This window comes from Molothrus aeneus, chromosome 3, assembly GCF_037042795.1.
Source record: "Molothrus aeneus isolate 106 chromosome 3, BPBGC_Maene_1.0, whole genome shotgun sequence".
NCBI classification, from domain to species: domain Eukaryota; kingdom Metazoa; phylum Chordata; class Aves; order Passeriformes; family Icteridae; genus Molothrus; species Molothrus aeneus.
This window is the reverse complement of record NC_089648.1, coordinates 23126918-23146637: the sequence shown is the minus strand read 5'-3', so window position 1 is coordinate 23146637 and position 19720 is coordinate 23126918. Positions and strand designations below refer to the sequence as shown.

Genomic DNA, 19720 nt, shown 5'->3' with positions numbered 1-19720 from the left:
TACTGAGGTAGAAAATGCCAGCAAAGTCAATTAAACACTAAGACGTTGCTGCTTGAAAAGTGATTGGAGTGCCCACGGGGATAATAAGCACATACACAGCACACAATAAATAACTGTACCCTTCATAAGGCTGACTACCTGACAGAACTCATTTAGTATTTGAACAATCACAGCCAAGGCTCTACAGCTATTATTAGCAATAAAATCTTTCTGACAGCTATCATGGCCAACCTGCCACACCAACAGGCAGCACAGACCATTCACGCTGCACTGCAAGCACAGGGCCACTTGAACCATTTCCTTCAAGCTGTAGAGAAATAGGAGCTTCATAACAAACAGAACACTAATAACAGAAGCCTAAGTGTCCTCAAGGAGCTAAAGACAGCTGGGTATCATGGCTCTTTTTTTACAAAGATCAAAAACTCGACTGACCTCAAGCATAAATCAAAGTTGAGAAAGGCAGACCTGCTTTTACAATTCAGAGCGAAAAATGAACAAGAAACAAAACAATACCAGAAAAAACACACTCCATCTATCCCAAACAGGACAACCCAAAGAACTCATCTCTGTAAAATCTAATTGATAAACAGCACAATTTCCAACTTTTCTATCTTATCATCTGCTATCCTATGACTGCTAACATAGGAGTAGTGAATGATCTGAGAACTGAAGCTCAGAAATTTTCACCACCACAATAATTTTGATCTGTTTGATCAAAATTATACATGCACTTAATACCTCAACAAATTGGACCAGAAGGCAACAAGTATTTTTAAATAACATCACTGAAAACACTTCATAAAACACCATAGTTTATAATGCAAAGTTTCAAATACCTAATTGAGCTTTTGTAGTACATGTGGCTGCAGCCCTAAACTACAGATTTTCCTTGCAAATGCATGATTAGGCTGAAGCAAATTCCTTCCTGAAAACAGGAATCAAGAGGCCATTTACATGTGTTTTGTTTAATTTCTAATAAAACTGATAAAATTAAATCAATGTGCTTTTAATTGTCCAGTACACAAATCAATAACTCAGCTCCCTAGAAGTGAGATTGGCAAAAGTGATGTAAAGGATATTATAATCCTATTAAAATTTGACATGAACAACATTGTAAAGTGTTACTGTTTGTGGTAATCAAGCATTTGACAGTTAATTATGCAAAATTTACTGTACAAGCTTTATTTAAAAAAATCTTCAAATCTGACAAGGGACTACCATGTTTCAATTGGCTAACCCTGAACAGCTCCTACTTTTAGAAGGTACTATAGAAAAAAAATTCATGTTAACTCAAAATCAAAAGTGCAACCAACAGAAAGCCCATTTGAGAACAAAATATATTTGAGCATATATAATGAGGAATTTTTATTATTTGTTGAGATTCATCTCATCTAAATATCTGATCAATTTTAAATATACATTTTCAGCTGAGATAAATAAGTCTCAGCAACATTTTTTTTCTATTCTGACCATAAAGGTGAGTCTTACAGGGTTAGCACCATCACACCTGTTATGTTTGGCATTCTACTGCAGCTTCCACAAATAGGAACTCCTAAATCTATTTGTTATATCTTTTGTTCCATGCATTCCTTCTGAAAAAAGCATTGAAATAGAAAGCCATCATCTTATAGCTGAACCAAGATTCTAACCAATATTTTGAAGTTATCATTTATTGTGCTGCTGATTTACCAGATTCAGTCAAATATAAAAATTCAATGCATTTCACACTGAACTTGGTGGAATCAATTTCTACAAGGTTCCTAGGCATCTGGAAGCAAACCTGAGTTAGGCATAACCATCTCCTTTTGTACTTGCCCCTAAAGGTATTTTTTTTTTATTTCAGACTTGGAGCTTTGCTTTCTGCTCTGTGGATAAAGTCATCTTGAATTGACAAGAACCCTGGTTAGAGACACTGACTGTGAACTCCCAGAACAAGGCAGATATGCAAGTGAGTAGATGCACTAGTTCCTCAACCCCATCCAGAAATAACTTTATGGTTGACAGCTTTTTCCACAAAAACCTTTCCCTCACATACTGTTGATGGAAGAGCCTAAAGGTGCTGCTGTTGTCGCCTTCTGTGGGTGCACAAGAAAAGCAACTCTTCCTTTGATCACACCTAAGCAGCTGGGTTTACTCTAATTCCACTTACTCCTTCTTGTAACAGCACTTTGTTTCACTCACAAAGGAAACACTAACATGGCCTCAAAATTATGAGGCCTCATGATTTTTTAAGGCCAGTTAAAAACAAAAGGTTAGACAGATGATATTTGTGAAACACTGAACTCAGGAAAAAAAAGGCCATATTTTCTGAATTTTATTTTTAAGAACTACTTACTGTATTAATATGTCCAGTTAATATCCAGCAGCTGTCAAAAAAAGTGATCACTTAGCACAAATTACAGACCATATTTTCTGGAAATCAATAGGACACAATGACACAATATTTGTTTATCCTGTCAGATATTCCTCACAAACACACATTAGTCTGTCCTCAGAGTATCTGGCTGTCCAATTTTTAACTGAAAGATTTGAATACAGAACCTTCTAAAACTATTTCATATCAACAGTTTTTTTTTAAAAAAGGACTGATTATTATCCTCGCACAACAGCATTGAAGCATTGCAACTACATCAACACTAACAGAAATAAGCCAGCACAAGACTTTTGACAAGAAAATCAGATGCACCATTCAAATGACTGCTGCAGGTCTCTGGCTGTATGAGTGACTTTCAAATTCAGCAGTGGTTCAGATAATAAATGGAAGAATTATGTACCAAGTAACAGAACAGATCCCTCCCTGTGAGATTACAGTTGAGTTTCGCTAATCTAAGGTATATTTTTTATCAATTAAATAAAAGAAAAAAAAATAGGTTATATGGGAAGCATTTATAGAATCAGAAAACACAATACACCAAGTCTAAGCAATTCTGAACTTTCATAATATTAAAAATCCAAACAGATTGTAAATGAGTTTCTCATCTGCCTCTTAAACATAATTACTTGTAATCATGTTTAAACCTAAAATCCTGAAATTCCAATATTCTTAAACATTAAAAGGCTTGGACTGAGTTTAATAGTTTCCATTTGGTATGTTTGGTCTATTAAAAACAACATACTCTTACAATGGAGTTTCGGTGAAAAGAACAGAAACAGTGAAACTTTAGAAACCACCCTTAAAGGAATTAACTTATTCTTTTTGAAACAGAAGCATTTTAGAAACTTTTAAGTTTCTCTATATGTCATCCAAAATTTGCAGCTTAAATTTGCCCAACTGCTCCCCTTCTTCCTATCAAGAACACAATTAATTGAACTGCATTAATTCTAAAATGCCTTGGCTTCAAAGATGAAATCAGCTGCACAGTAAATGCTATTTCTAGGCACTCATTGGGTATTTTCAGGTGTGCAAGAGGGACTCCAGCATTTAGTTTACAATTTTATTTACTAGAAGAAAAAAAAATGCTTTGAACAGAACATCTTTGCTACAGGGTGTTTCTCCCTCCATTTCAGAGGCTCTAATTCCTCTTCTGCATGTCTTAGCAGGGGGTGCTCCTCTTCCTTGCCCGCTCCACATTCTTTGTATTGCTTTCAACGGCCAGAGAGAACCCAATTGTGTCAGATCCCCGCTCCATAAAGAATTCCCTAAGGTCTCCGTTCTAACCCAGATGCAAGAGATAAGCAGCACCGGGCTGGGAACAGCACTGCAGCTGGGAGGGGACCATTGGCATGAGAGTCTAAGATCACCCCTCCAGGCTATGAAAACAGGAACTTGCAAACAGCCCGGAATCGGGCACTCAATTAGGACCAGCAGCCAGTTCCCCAGATGAACTTTTAAACCACATCATACTTGTCAATGCCTTGTCGCTTGGCTCCTGCCGCATACTTCTGCACAGAAACTGAAAACTCATTTCCCAAATCAAGGCTAACCCTTCCTGCATCCATCATCCCACGTCCCTCTCTGACATGGCTCCATTCTGCCCAGGCAAGCCAGGCTCTGCCTGACTCGCTGCGCACTCAGAGCGGGCACCATGAGCCCCAAGGAGCTGCTGCACCCAGGCAATGAAGGCAGTAAACATCCCCAGCAGACGCTTCCCTGTTGGAACCCTAGCTGCTGAAATTTTTAACTTTCTGCACTAACAGACACTGACCCCCAAGAAAACACTACATTTAACCTGAAGCCATAAAGAAAGTTTCCAAAACTGCATGATAAAACTGAGATTATGAGTGTGTAGTTTGAATAGAAGTGTGCAATATCACAGTAAAAAACTTAAAGATTTAAGATATAGTAATATATATAAAACAAAATAGAAGTTTTAAAGCAGAAGCTAATCCTCCTTCTTTATCCTTTTCACCTTTTTCATAAGCTTAAGTAGTATTGTATATTTAAATAAAAAAATCCACAAGTCACAAATAGTTAAGTTAAAAATAAAAAAAATTAAGTATATCATCTTAATTAAACAATTTATCCTTTAAAAACCTTATAAAAAGAGAACTACAACTCAATTTTATAATTTATTAATAAAATACTATAGAACTCACAATTATAAGACTATAATAGAAATAAAAACTAATAAACATCTAAGTCCAAACAAAAAATACAATCTCATACATTTAATCCGAACCATAACCAAAAAAAAAAAAACCGAAAACACATGCACCAAACAAAAAATCCACAGTTAGTGGTGGATTGGCATACAACAATTACTAAAAAAATTACCCAAACTCAAAATAAATTTTAAAAAAATCATAGCTAAATAATCTGTTTAGTTAACTAAACCTCACACCATTATAAAAAAAAACCCCTTTTAAAAATAAACACTTCCCCTGCTCAGATAACCATGCATGTGGCTGGCTGGGGATGCTGCCCAGGGGAACACGAGACCCCAGTGCTGGCTGACATCCCCTCCCCGCCTGCCAGCACCACAGGATTCTACCACAGAGCTGCTTCTCTCAGCCCCTTCATTCCCAAATAAATTTCCTATACTTATGGAGAACAATTATACACTATGAACAGCAACGAGCTACTTGAGTTTGGACAAGAATCTTCTCCAGATTTCTACAGGATTTTAGGAATACAACAGCTACCAATCGAGATGCAAGTTGTGTTATACCTAGGGTGTGAAGGAGGGAATGTGAGCTAAAGAAAAAATGTGGGCAACTAAGCACAGCCAAAGCTCACAGCCATACTAGCCAAATCAATCAAAATTGCAACCAAGACACAATGGTCAACAGGCTTTTTGTAAGTACTGAAAGCTTTTTATAAGTACTGAAGTACTAAAAAAGGATCATAGAGGTTCATGAGGAAGCTCAAGGTGACAGCCTACTGGATTTCTAATAGGCTTTAAACAAATTTTAAGAAAACTAGCAAACCCCAAGTGACAAGATTTCCTGCAGGGATAAACAGCTGATGGTCTGATTCACATGGTCCTTCCTCACTGCTGGGCTGTTTTTTTGAAAATCCTGATTTCAACACTTAAACAGCGTACATTGCCTAGCACCACACTGTTCTACCACATCCTGGTAAACAAAATCAAATGCAACATCAGAAAATTTATTTTGATAAATCACTTTTTTAAAAAAATCATAGGAAACTTATTCCAAATTGTGATATTTTCTCAAAAATACAATTGTTTGGTTGGGATGTTTTTTGCCCGAGAATTACTGCAGACAGTTTCACTAGACTTACATATCACGCCTATAATGCAGTCATGATAAAATTTTTTGTTAGATTTGTTTAGAAAATATCCTTTGCTTTTTAAGTTTTAATAGAGATTTGACAGACAGAAGACCTTTTTTTGACTTGGTTGCAGCCTTTGCACTTGATTCACAACACCATGAATGAATGAAAGCAAGCATTACTTAAGAAACTACTGATTTGGCCAATCAGGTTACTGTAAACAATTGGCTTCCTTTTTTGCAACACGACTGCAATTGTGCTTGTTTAGCTAAGCTGTCATGCATTTTATTTTGTGTAAATCCATTTAAATTGTGTGACAGCTGCAGTTAGGCCTATGATGGCATGCATGAGGCAGAAAGAGCAGCACAGGCATGTGACAGGAAAAACAATGCATTAGAAGCACTCCTACAGAGCAAAAAAATTTCCCGTTTCTCCCATTCTTCAGCATTATCCTACTTCATAAACTATATCCCTAATACCATGCTAGCACTTTTTCTCTCTCATTCTCTGCTTTTTTAGCCAACTGCATAAAACAAACTGTCACTGCATCAGTTATTGCACTGCATGAGACACTGGTTGAAATGCCAGAATTTTAAAAACATTTGGATTTTAAAGCTGTGAGACAAGATTCAATGTTATATAAAAAGTCTACCAAGAATCTAAACCAGTTTGCCTGGGTGCAATCTCCCCGTACATAAAACACGACTAAATAAAATTTGCTAGTTAAAGGTGACAACAATTTGATCATATTCAGAACAATTTATAAAAGTATGCCTTGTAACCAAGTAACAACATTAATAATGACTTGCCTATACCAACACTGTATAGGGTTTTGTTCTGCTTGTTTAGGGCTTCTAGCTTTGCTTATTGAAGTTACTAGTCACAGGCTTTACAACTTGTTGATCAAACACTGGAGGTGAGTGCACCACACAGCAGCTTCTGGCCATCACATGCAGAGAACCAGATACCTTGCTCCTGTACTGAGGAGCAGGGATGCTCCACAGAAAAAAGACACTCCTTGCCCAAATTCATGCTTTTGGTTCTCAGAGATAAACCTTTTTATTCTTGTTCTGCACAGAGGAGAAGAATGTTACCCCACACTGGAAAGAGATGTGGAAACAAGGTGCTACATCCACAGGATAAGCCACTGGAGAATGTGTTGTTCAAACAAAGAAAGGACATTCTTCAGTACCCTGCTAGCCAGAATTTCAGTCAATGCTGTAGAACAGTCTCCTCTCTATCAGCATATTTAAAGCAACAAAAAAGACTCAAAATCTCCAAACTAGAGTAGAGACAGACTGTAACACTTGGCACTGGGGGGACAAAAGACTTCACACAACCATAAAATCATTCAAATCTGACAACTTTTACTCCCAAGTTTTACTCCCAAGAATGGTGTCAACAAAAGTCAGAAGAGACTGTGGAAAGAAATCTGCTCTGGTCTTTCTCCAAAGTTACAGTCTTCACTACATGTGTGATCTAAATGATTTAGCTACATCATTACAAACACAAGTGACATGGATTTACAAGGCTTATGCATTTTCAACCAAATTTAAACTTTGTTTACATTTGTTTACTGCAATTGTGAAAGGATTTATGATTTGACATATCCTAAAGTGGAAAAACAGATAACAGCTGAATCTGGAAGACTTTATCAAGCATCTTGATTTTAATAAACCTTTCAGTCTTATGAAAGTAAATGCTCTTTTTGTTTCAAAAATTAAAGAGCAATATAAATTTATCCAATACACCTCTGGGGCAGGGAGAAGCAGGTATGCTGCATTATCCAAAGTTTGACCTAGTCACCTGGGTTTGCAGTACATTTTACTCAAGGATGCAAAAATGGCAACATCAATGCAAGGAGAAAAAAAAAATCTATTCCTACAAAAATCACACATAAATATCCAATAGGCACAAAAAAAAAATCAAAACAAACACACCATAGTCTATCCAGATAAAACATAAGTTACCACAATATGGAGAAAGTATAAGCATTTTTAATTTTTAATCTACTAGAATTCATCACTGGATTTACAACAGATTAATTTCATGTTTGTAGAATTTCTTTTTACTTTTCAGCCATGTTGTGACTGGTCTTGTGAAAGCTAATCTAAACTGTCTTTAATCATTTGAATTGGATTTATATGCCAGTAACTTTGAAAATAAAACAACGAATGGTGTGTGAATCTTGGATTTGTTTATCTTTTTGTTTGTTTTGGGGATTTTCTGTAAATAGAAAATATGCCTACCAACCACCTTCAAAAAGGTATTCTTCCTTTAGATTAAAGAACAAGTTTTATGTGTGAACAAATTCAGGAATGTTTTTTATTTGATTTCGTCTAATAATACTATTATTAGATGATATAAACTCTGATTTTTCTGAACTGACAAGATGTTGCCTAAATTCTCTCTTTTAACTTCAGGTGATGGCACTACACTTCTAAAGAGTTACCCATTAGAGCATAACAATTTGGAGATAGAGATCACTAGCCACTTTTATCATTACAGGCTGAAAAATGTACATAAAGACAAAAAAATCTTTACAGAATCCCATCGTTTCCAAATATAACTTTTCTAATCTATTAATTTTAAACATTGTTTAGATTTGTTTTTATGAAAGAAAAGGCTTGACAGCAAATGGATTAACTTCCAGGCCATCAGCTTATATAAAGACACAGCAACAACTGAATCATCTTTTGTTTTTACTCCTAGGTCAGAGGGCTATGGAAACATTTAGAATAAAATCAGTCCAAACTACTATAATTTAGATATTTTGATCCTCCCAAAACCAAGCTCTTTTTTCCACCAGCCACTTGAAATAGGTGCAGATTAATCCAAGCCAACTGCTCAAGTGCTCCACGTACCAACAGATCCTTGGTTTGTGGGCAGCCTCGTGCTTCTCACTCTGATGGATTTATCATTTCTTACTGAAGGCAGCAAGAAGAATGCACCACTTATTGCATTTTGGGGGTTAGTGGGGTGTGAGGAAAAGAAGACAGTAACACACAATGAAATCATACTTTCATGATGTACAAGAGAGTTATCTACTCATTTTAACTAAACCAAGGACTTAACTCAAAACATTAAGCTCCAGAAGAACTTGGTAACTTTAGTTTCAATGAATATGGATTTTCATTTTAGAAAAAAATCAAATAAGTAAAATTTGAACAGGAAAAACTTTCCTTTATATTTAATATTCACTATTTAATAATTAACCTCTGTCTTTAGAAATTTAAGTAAGAAGAATTCAGTAGAAAAATACTTCCTGCCTGGCAGACAACCCTAGCTTATCCTAAAAACCCTACAGTTCAACCAGGTACTTGGGAATCAGATCAGAACTTCCCAGCTGCCTCTCACACACATTGAGACAGCCATTTTCACCTGAGCCCTCTGGCAAGCTTTCCTCCTGAGCATGTGAACATCTACAGGACTGTTTTTTCCCTATGGCAGGTACATTTTACAGCAAGAATAGCAGTGGATCATAATCTATTCATAAACCCATTCTGAAACAAGTCTGCACATTTTATAAACAAACCTGAAGTGACTTCCTATAGTCTATTTCTGGTTATTAAATGAAAAGTCAGAATAATAATGCAGGTGATCTATTAAATAGCATTCATTGTAAAATAATCTGCCACTTGCCAGAAATCAAATTATTCTTGTTTCATACATTTATTTAATAAGGTCTGTAGAAATTAGAAATAATAGGGGGTTTTGTTCAAGTAAAAGTATAGCAGCAAAAAAAAAGTAGATCATGATGAATAGAAAATACAACATTTAAGGTTACAAGTACATCTCTTTGGGGCATTCAGAACTCCTTGGACTTACTGCAAGTGATGCTCTTCTCACACAATCCTTTCTTTTTAAAGAAGAAATACCATGACTCTTGAAAACAGTATCTAATTCTAGACACTTCCAAAGAAACATTTTTCTTTTTTAATCTAATTAGCAAACATGGTTGTAAACATAACAAGACATAGTGACTCATGCTTCTTAAATATGATCCAAATCATAAATAATTATTTTACTTGAAATTTTATTTAAAATAATAGTTCTATGTAGCAAAAGAGGCATAGGTAGTTGTGCTAGGTTATAAATAAATAAATAAAATAAAATCTAAAAAACATCAGTGAATTTAAAGCTATGCCAAGGCTATAAAGAGTTGTTTCAATTCTGCTACAAGAGACAAGATGCTTTAAAAAAGGCAATATTTTGAAATAAGAAGACACAAAGACCTGAATTCTCTATGCATTGTCTGCTTTAAAAGGGAAAGAAGAAATATCTTTTCCACTTGTTTTACTACAGTGTCAATATTTTATAGATGGGTTGGTCCTTAACATCTTTTCTCAATGCAGCCTATATTAAATAACTAACCAGAGCATATAATCAAATAAACAAATATAAAATGCTTATGCACAGACTGGAAATGACCATATTTTCAACAGCTATTCAAGTATCATTTCTTTTTCCATAATATCTACTGGTGTTCATAAATTTTCTCAGACCTACCATCTTACTTTGTCTGCCTCTATGTATTAGCTTAGTTCAGAAAGTCAGCATGAACAATAAGGCAGTATGACGACTTTTATTTTTTTCATTACTCAGAGATCAAGTACTTACCTTCCACAAGCATGTCTGGCACATCTGCTTGATATCTAGGCCCCACTCTGATTTCTCCCTTGTCTGCTAGAAGTGTTTTCAATGATGGATCATACACCAGTGAATAAAAAAAGGTATCCTAAAAAAAAAGAGACATGTTTGCAACAGCATAATAATTTTTAAAATTAGGTTTGCATATTTGTAACACCTTCCATTTGGAAATTTGCATACTTTACAGAACACAGGTTTGGTACATAAATCTTTATTCTATATAATACAGATGCTTGATGAATGCTTTTACAAGGATAATTAAGACTTTTCTCATTGTTAGGACTTACTTCAGAACAGAGCAATAGTGAAAAGATCCGCACACAAAAATATATCAATGGATTTGAAGAGAATTGATGTTACATGCTTACTGAATTTAACAAGTTTGCACTCATAAGTATCTCAACCATACTGACTTTCCATTATAAATTAATCTCAAAATAAATAAAACACTCTTTGTAAACCCTTTTCAGGCACTAAAACAGCATTGGCAAATGTGGTATAGTCACATAAGTATAGGCCAAGTCCTGCTTTTAAACATATTTTTACTGATTATCAGTGGTTTGGTGTAGAAATTTAAAAATAAAGACATGCTAATTTCAGTTAGAAAATATTGCCTTCCTGATGTTATATTAAGACACTCCAAAGAAAAATGTTTATTTTAAAGGTATTTTGCAATCTTTCAAATTTTTGGGGAATTTTCTTCCTCTCTGGTAAAGCTAAGCATCCTCAGTATCTTCCAGAGGGTGATGAGGAGATACTGTCCATACGATAAAAGGAAAAAAAAGCACCATGTGAATTCCTCCTTCAGTATCTGCTACAGGAAAACATCTCTATATTTTCAACTGTAAGATGCCATATTAATTACTTCAAATTAATAATTTTCTAAATACGAACAGATTCCTAATAAACCTATAATTTAAGTGTGTCAATTAAGTTTTTTATCAAATAATATTGTTTAAATCAGTGTTGTGAACAACATAATTTTTTTAACCTATCATCCAAGATGTGATTTTCAAAGTATTGTTTGACCATTTGTTAAAAATACAGAAAGAAAAATAAACTTATCCTAATATTTACTTGAACAGAAATCACAATTACCTCTTTCTCCAGGTATGACAGCACAGATTCTGTCTCATTCAGAAGTGCAACGCTGCATTTTCCCCTACACAAACATAAGCAAGAATAGTTACTTTGTAAAAAGTTCAAATTTCAAGTAGAGTTACTTAAAAGAGAACAATCTAGATACATTTTAAACTTCCACACTAAAAGTATAAAAACATTAAAATATATTAAAAAAATTGCCTTACTTTAATAATACTAAAATTAATATAAAAGCAACAAAACAAATGGCTGTACTGAACCAAGCATTCAAATACATTGGAAATCCATCAAACTGGGAAATAATTTCAGTAATGGAAAGGCAAAAGAAGAGAAGAGGTACAATGGCAAACAATAAATGCACACACAATTAACCAAAAGGCCTGGATTATAGAAACATCACCTCCAAGTGATTTATCTCCAGTAAGTTTAGTGTATAATTTGAAAAAAAATAATTCAAACTGGAAAGAATATAAGGCTTTACTTTAAGGCTGTAAAAACAAAGCACTTTTCTCTTTTGAATGGAAGCATTTTTAATAATGAATCATGGAATTCTATTAGTTTCTTCTATGCCCATTTCTGTGCAGGCTCTTGTTGCCCAGTAGTGGTACAGGCGTGCCCACTGTAACATAAGCAGTCAATGCAATGGGGATTGGACCCCACCACCCTCCTCCCCTTCTCATCCCATCTCCCCACAGCATTGTCTTGCCTCAAATTTCTCTGTCTCCAACTTCTCTGCAAGTAACCTGCAGAATTATTTTCAACAAATGGTATTTTAAAGAAGCACTCATGGATGTGGATGAAAAATGTTAAGTGTGCTGAATCACCCTGCTAGCAACTCGCATTTTTATGTTATAATTTACAACTGAACTACCATTTTATATAGACATGTATGCGCGTGTGTATGTATTTATATTTTTTTTTTTTTATATATATATATATGTATATGAAGATATATTTATTACCCCTGACACACAGCACCTTGTATTTCACACACCAAAGTTTTACTCGGTTTAGTTGGTATTTGCCAGGAGGCTCCTGTGGCCTTATACATCAGCTACAGGAAATAAGCCCAGAACACCCACCTCCCATCTACCCTCATAGAACAGAGCAGAACACAGAAAGAGTACTTGTTTGCAGAGACCTTCTTGATTTTAAGATAACACCAAAATGGGTGCTGTAAAAACCCCTCATTCTGTCAGGGAGAGCTGACTTTAAGCTCAACCAGAGGCATTAGAAGCCAATTGCTAATGGCTGATCATTAAGTAAATGTACAAAGCTAATGTCTTATTCATTGCCACTGCACATCCTGGGAAAGGGAAGTAAGCCACACATTACCGTCCTGAATTTCTCTTCATTGTCATACCTGTCAGGAGAACCACACCACCCAAGAAAAATGGGAAGAAGGGGAAGTCTGACCACAATACACAACAGCTGAGGAAAATCCTCCTGCAGCAGAGAAGCAGGACACCTTCCAGACACCTGATCATGTCTTTCTTTGAAGGTTTAAGCTTTTGGCCTTGATAATTCCAGAGCACTCACTTGTAAAAATTAATTGTGTTGTAGCATGAAGTCAGTTTTCCAACTTCATTTTAATATTTTATTGGGTTTTTTAGTGTAAAGGACTAACCAGGAGTTCACCTTTCCAGTCTGGTTCTATTCCATACAGCTCCAGTGTGCCCCCTCTCTCCACTACAGCCTGCCCTTATTTATCTCTAATTACCACAGAGGCATTCATTGCTCCACTGCCATCATGACTGCAAAAGTATTTTATTGACCAACCTCATCTTTGATTGCTGGTCCTCTAAAAAATTCATTTTATTTCATTAAGATCCACGATTAGTCCCTGCAGCATGTCTTCTAAGTGAGTGAGTTGCTATTTGATGCTAAACTTATTCATACAGCACTTTAACCATCTAATGGCTGGAGTCACATAGAGGTAACATTTTGAATGCATATATGACCTCTTGCATGGACTTGTGTCTCAATGTAGACAGCACTAGAACTACAGTAGACACTAAAATAAAAAAAACAACAACAGCACTCACGTTTGAAAACAGAAAAATTACAGAAGTCTTTCTGCTTTTAATTCTCTATATTTCATTTACCCATTACTGTAATCTAGAAACCTGCAATACCTAACATAAGTGATTTAGAATCTTGACCAAATTCATAAAAGCATACTGTTTATATAACTCCCCCTCTCCTCTCCCATCAGAGGAAAAGCTTCTCTGTATAGTTGCAGGAGCTCTGCTGGACTGAACTGAGCATCTAGTTCATTGCAGCATGAACACTGGGCACTCCTCAATCATGGATGCTAAGGTAAGAACTTAAGTGAATATTGATTTGTAGTAATATGCACCTTAATATTCTCCACTGCACTTTTCACCCATTCTTCAATACTAATAATCAAACACCCTGGAGAAAAAGTTAATGTCATTTAAACCACATTACAAGGCAACCTGGGAGTTAGTTTTTTAAGGGATGTATCTGAGAACCCATAATTTCTCTGGATTTAAAAATATTTTCCTCCTTACAGTGTTCTGGAGCTTTATTCCTTAATGCTTTTAAATTAAGATAATTGAGAAAGATAGAGCTATATCAAATAAAAAAATCATTATAACAGCACACAGTCTGACTCTTCCAAACTAGACAAAGAAAGGGGGAGCCAGCTACCTACAAAAATAAATGAGAGTGTATGCTGCATTTAGCAGATAATAAAATCTGTTACAAACCAAAATAAAATTATACTCTCTTCTTTCAGAAATCCTACTGTCTTTACATTTTAAGCATTATTTAGATTACTGGCATACAATGTCACACATTCATTGTTCTGTTGGAGTCTCCCGCCTGAAATGCATCATTAAACGGAACTCAGGTAAAAATAACAAAGAATTGCCCAATTAAAAAAAAAAAAAAGCAACCATAAACAAATAAAGAGTTGTCTACTACTTTTCCACATATGAAACCTTCCTCCTCTTATGTAACTCTGATTCCCTGATTTAAGCTGTATTCCTCCAACAAGTAGCATTCTTGACTTAACTGGCATCATCAAGGTGAATTACTAGTTCACAGCATCAGTTTCTCTTTCTCAAAGATGACATGTCTGATTTTGACATTTTTCTCAAATTAAAAATATTCAGAAAATTGGTTTTTACTTCCTACAGAATTAGGCAAAATTTATCTTGTAGGAGTGTTGAGGGAAAGTTTAAACAACCTCAGCAATGCGCAAATAACAGTAACCAAAAAATTAAGTTAGCTTTTATGTCTTCATTAAAACTTGATTTTGATGAGATGAAGCTGTGCCTTCAGAGTCCTTTCTGCTCTTAGATTTACTTCATATCTAAACTGATCACAAATAAAGGGTTTTCCATTGAGCTGACAAGAATGCCAACAAAATTTATTATATAATTAAATCAGCCAGCAACAACAAAGTAATTTAGAGGTCTTGCAGTAAAAGGAGACAATAAAACCCACCTATAAATATATGCTCATGGTATTGCCAGCTTCTATCATATAAACCACTTAGGATTCAATTTCTTCTCCTGTCCTAGTAACCAGAGCCACATCTCATAACTTTCTTCTTTAAAGCATTAATCATGTGAAAGCTCTTTTCACATGCTACACCTTCCTTCACTCTCATTTGTTAGAAGCTTTTGTCTGCTTATAATTTTTTTTTCTTTATGTTCCAGGTGACTTTACCAGTGAGTGGACAATTTCTGATCATTTACACCCCTCAGCTAAGGGATGCCTGACAAGCTATTTTTCCACACTGACAGCCTACTTCCATACCTCAGGGAAGCCCTTCTGTTACAATACAGAAATGAGACTCACACTCTCTCCAGGAAAAAAAAATAAAAAACAAAAAAATTTTAGTTCTAAAGTGCCTTAATGATTTTGTAGGAAAGGATTTTTTCAACAGAAACCCAGAACCAGTTATTATGGTAGATAGAATCTTATTGAGGGGAACATAAAGAATTTGCTCCCGCTCCCCCCAGCCCTTATTTTATGGAACTACTTTTCCTGGGATGGGTGGAAGCTGTTTACTGTTCAACAAAGAAAAAGAAAATTAAATTCTAAGAAATAAGTGACAGCTTTGTGAGACACTCATAGGTCAGACTGTCTTGGACAAGTAAATATGGAGCTCATGAAAATCAACACTCTATGTGAGATGTCAGCTACCAGACCAGCCCTGAAGGACAGATTTCACAGAGTGTAAGCTGAGTTAAGACCTGAGAGATCTTGAAAACTAAAGATAAAAACATGCCATGTTTCAGTGAGACACAATAGAGGAATGAAAACCATGTAGGAACTTACTTCAGACAAGAATGTGACAACAATCAGTATTTAGATGAGAGAAGGACAAGACTGACCTTACTAATCTGGTACAATGAAGGCAAAAGATGATGATAACCAGCTCAAGAGCTTAAGTAGCAAGAAAAATAGTTGTACGAGGTTTATTATACCAGACAATGTTATCAAAAGATTTCAATAAAGTCTGGTTAAACAACCTAAACCAAAACACCAAATTGCCCAGAATATAGAATGAAATGCCTTCTTGTTTGCACTGTCTAGGCAATCGTTTTTAAAGAGGTTTTTTCTTAGAGTAATCAAAAATATAGATTAAAATCTTTATGAAAATTTTAAAAAGCTGATGCAAACGCTTATATTTTAAACTATCAAAATTAATCAAAATCAACAGCAACTGCTTCATCATTTCAGCCCTAACTTATATACCAGTGGAAGCCTCTACAATTCCAGTTCTGCTATTCTTGCAGGCTATTTCTTCATGTTTTCACCAGATGAGTAAGACAGCCCATGAGATACAAACTTTTTAATATATAGATTTCTTGGAAGAGGAAGCATGCAAAAAAAAATTACGGAAAAAAATTACAAGAAATAAAATACCTGCTGCATTTTAACTAGTATGAATGACAAAAGGGGAAAAGGCACCTTCATGGGTTCAGTACCACACCAACAAAATCTCCTATTGGAATGTAGATGTAGCCTGGGTGACAATGATGCAGTGCAAGAACTCTCAGAACTCACTGCTCTGGGTTCCCACCAAGTAAATGAAACTTTATATGCATTGCTAATTCAGATACAAGCTGAAGAAAGAAAAACACATGTGCAGGCACAACCCCAGAGACTTAGAAATAACAATTATCAATTGCCCTCCTGAAAACAACAGAATTATATTGGATAATTTTGTACAGATAAATACAAATTGTATCTTGATGATCTGCATCAAGAAGTGTTACTGTCTCAGTAGACATTTGGAACACAGAAGCATGAGTCACTAGCTAGACAGTCTGAGAATAAAATAACAGGAAAGAATATTAGGAAATATTATGCTGGTGAGAAACATCTGATTTGATTTTAACATATGCTGTTACTTCAATTAAACTCCAGTGAAGGTACATAATGAAGAGGGATAGAAAGGAGCAGGTGCAGGAATAGAAGTCCAGAGTAATCTTTCCTATATCCAGCATAAAGGGAGAAAAGGGGAAGAAAAGATACAGGTACTGAGTAAAGCAGGAGAGAGCTACCTGAAATAACAGCACTTTTTTCCCTGAACTGTCTTAAATGAGAAAGTGTTCTGCAGATTTCCAATCAAACACCCACTTTGAGCCAAGTCTTGATCCCTTACAAGCAGCCTACACTGCAACGATGATCACCAAACCACAGAGTGGGAACTGCAGAGTCCAAAGAGCTTCTACTAATTATATGAAATTGATTCCCCAGTCACAGCAAGACAGTACTAAGAGTACTTGTGTATTTTGCTTTGAAGCACAATTTAAGGGGCACAGAATGTGCTGACAGACACATACCAATGTCTTTATAGCAAATTTCAAGTTCCCAAGACTGCAAAGGGATTAACTGGGGAGAAAGCTATTGCATAACACTAAAAACACAACCTAAAAATCATCATAGTGATTTAAACTTGTAATAGTTTACTGCAATCTGACTTTTAAAATATTCAATCAATATCTAGAATTGACAAAAAAATTTGCATTGAATTGATTTATAATTAATTGGCCCAAGTCTGTCCCTGTCCATTTACAGAGCCATCTCAAACATGAGGAAGAAAACCCAAACAAAAATTTGATAGACGACTACTACTGGGATCTGTGCCTCTGACAAAGTAATACCAATCTTCTAAAGAATACAAGACTGAGTATCTGTGGCCAAAAGATAAATCAATAAATTTGGTATTATCTGATTAACACACACTTGATCAAATAAAATCAAAAAAGGAATGGACAGCAAACTAATCTATGCACATCGAAATGAACTAGCAAATGCCTGGCATCTAAACATGTGCATAGATCATATGGATGGATGGCTGGCCCAGAATTTTGATACTGCATGTGGCTTTTAGTCAAAAACTTCAGAGTTTTAATTTTAATTTGAGCTGGAGTGCCAATTTTGTGCACTCCAAATTGGTAAGATTTACAGACAGTCTCCTGAAGCAATCGTGCCCAACTGACATGGATTTAAAAGTTTTAATTAAAAGGTAAATATTTTCTCAACGTGGCCACAGTAAAACTACATAATTTGATATCTCAAAACAAGCATAACTGTAGATGTACTTTCTGTAAACTGGAAATTGCATTGTTGCAAACTCAAGTGATTGATATTTTCTCTCTAGGGATTAATTCATGCTAAAAAGTAAAAGAATTGTTGCCTTTTAGCACAGCAGCAGTGATGCACATGAACTGAACAAAACCACAGGAAGCTGGTTTGGAACGATTTTCCATACATTGATTAAACCATTTAGGTTGGAGAACACCTTTAAGATCATAACATCCATTACAAGCTGCCCAGCTCAGAAGCAACACACATCACTCCAAGCAACTGAAAGTAAAAGTTTTGCACCTTATGAAAGGCTCCTACTTTGTAATTATGTCACTACAGAGAAATATGTACTAATTTTCAGATATTTATGTGACAGTTTTCCACTGATAAAAACACCTTTTCTTACACTGTTACTAGTACTGGCTGTTGACCACATATGGAAACAGGATTCTGCCCTGAACTGAATTTCCATTTTAATTCGGGTAAGAATAATTTGAATTCTACTGGAAAAGGAAAAAAGAAAATAGTTAGACATGCTCCAAAAATCCCTTTGCTCCAAATAAACTCATTCCAGATAGGAAGAATACCTTGCTTAACAATCTAAATCATTAGGTAAGCACATGCCTATGCAAAACAAATTCACTCCTTATCCAGTCTGATTTATGCCAGAAAATAATCAGGCTTATAAGGATCATAGTAAGCTTTTAAAAAGTAGCTAGAACTTGTATATATATTCACACACCTTGTATGTAGAAGTTTCTAGTTTGCCAGGAATTCCAAAACTAGAAATCCCAAGGTAATACCACTAAATTCTGAAGTGCTCTGCCTTGAGAAGTAACACTATAAAATGACCTGCCATATCTGTCTTGAGCTTCAGAGCATTTGCTGTGTTTTGAATGAAGGAATCTGACATTCAGAAAAAAAAGGATTTTTCTACACCTTAGTTGTATCATACAACTTTCTTTTTTGCTGTTCTTTCTTCTGCATGATCTCATCAGGACTCACTAATATTGATACTTCAAACAACTGAGTCATTTATAACACATCTAAAGAGCACCACAAGGTTACAGTTAGTAAGCACAACATATTCATATAAACTGCATGTTCTTAAGCTACTTTTTCTTCCACGTCTACAAAGTGGTACCAATCAAAGTTTCTTTAGTCTACCCAAGAGCAAGGGTACCATTAAAAACAAAAAAAACCCCACCAAAATAACAAAAAACCACCATCACCAAATAAACAATTAAAAATTAACAAAACACCAAACTGAAAAAAAAATTCACGCTGTGTTCTGAATTCCAAAAATGGTCAGAATAACGTCAAAAGCGGGAAACCAAGATCCTTATAGACTGGTACTTTAGAAGTTTAAGTATACTTTTTTGTACATTTACATGTAAAAATATCCAGACAGTACAAATTGCTTAATAAAAATTAAAGAACTCTTCTCATGATCTGACTGTTTGGATGCTCTTTAATATCATATATGCACAGGCACATTCTTCCCAGTCATATTAATCAGCTTTTAATAAAACTATCTTATGCAATCACAATTTTTAAAAGGCTCATGAAAACCTTTCAGTGCTGGAACAGAAGTAATAAACCAAGCCATTACCATCTAATATAGTTTTGAGGGTTCTTTTCTTGGTTTTGCCTTTTGTCAGTTTTTAAAATAAAGGATATGTGTAACAATATATCAGAATCAATGCTCAGAAAGTTTTT

At 35.1% G+C, this 19720-nt stretch overlaps 1 protein-coding gene across 2 annotated transcripts in view; it reads right to left on the bottom strand.

Annotated features, from left to right (window-relative positions):
• The window catches only part of MTA3 (metastasis associated 1 family member 3), a 137745-nt gene that overhangs the window by 89930 nt on the left and 28095 nt on the right, over nt 1–19720 (bottom strand). For both annotated transcript variants that reach the window (XM_066546494.1, XM_066546495.1), the window contains exons 5-6: nt 11423–11486; nt 10295–10412 (exon numbers count right to left, since the gene is read on the bottom strand). In XM_066546494.1, coding sequence (XP_066402591.1) covers nt 10295–10412; nt 11423–11486 — 182 coding nt within the window. The remainder of the gene's footprint in view (nt 1–10294; nt 10413–11422; nt 11487–19720) is intronic.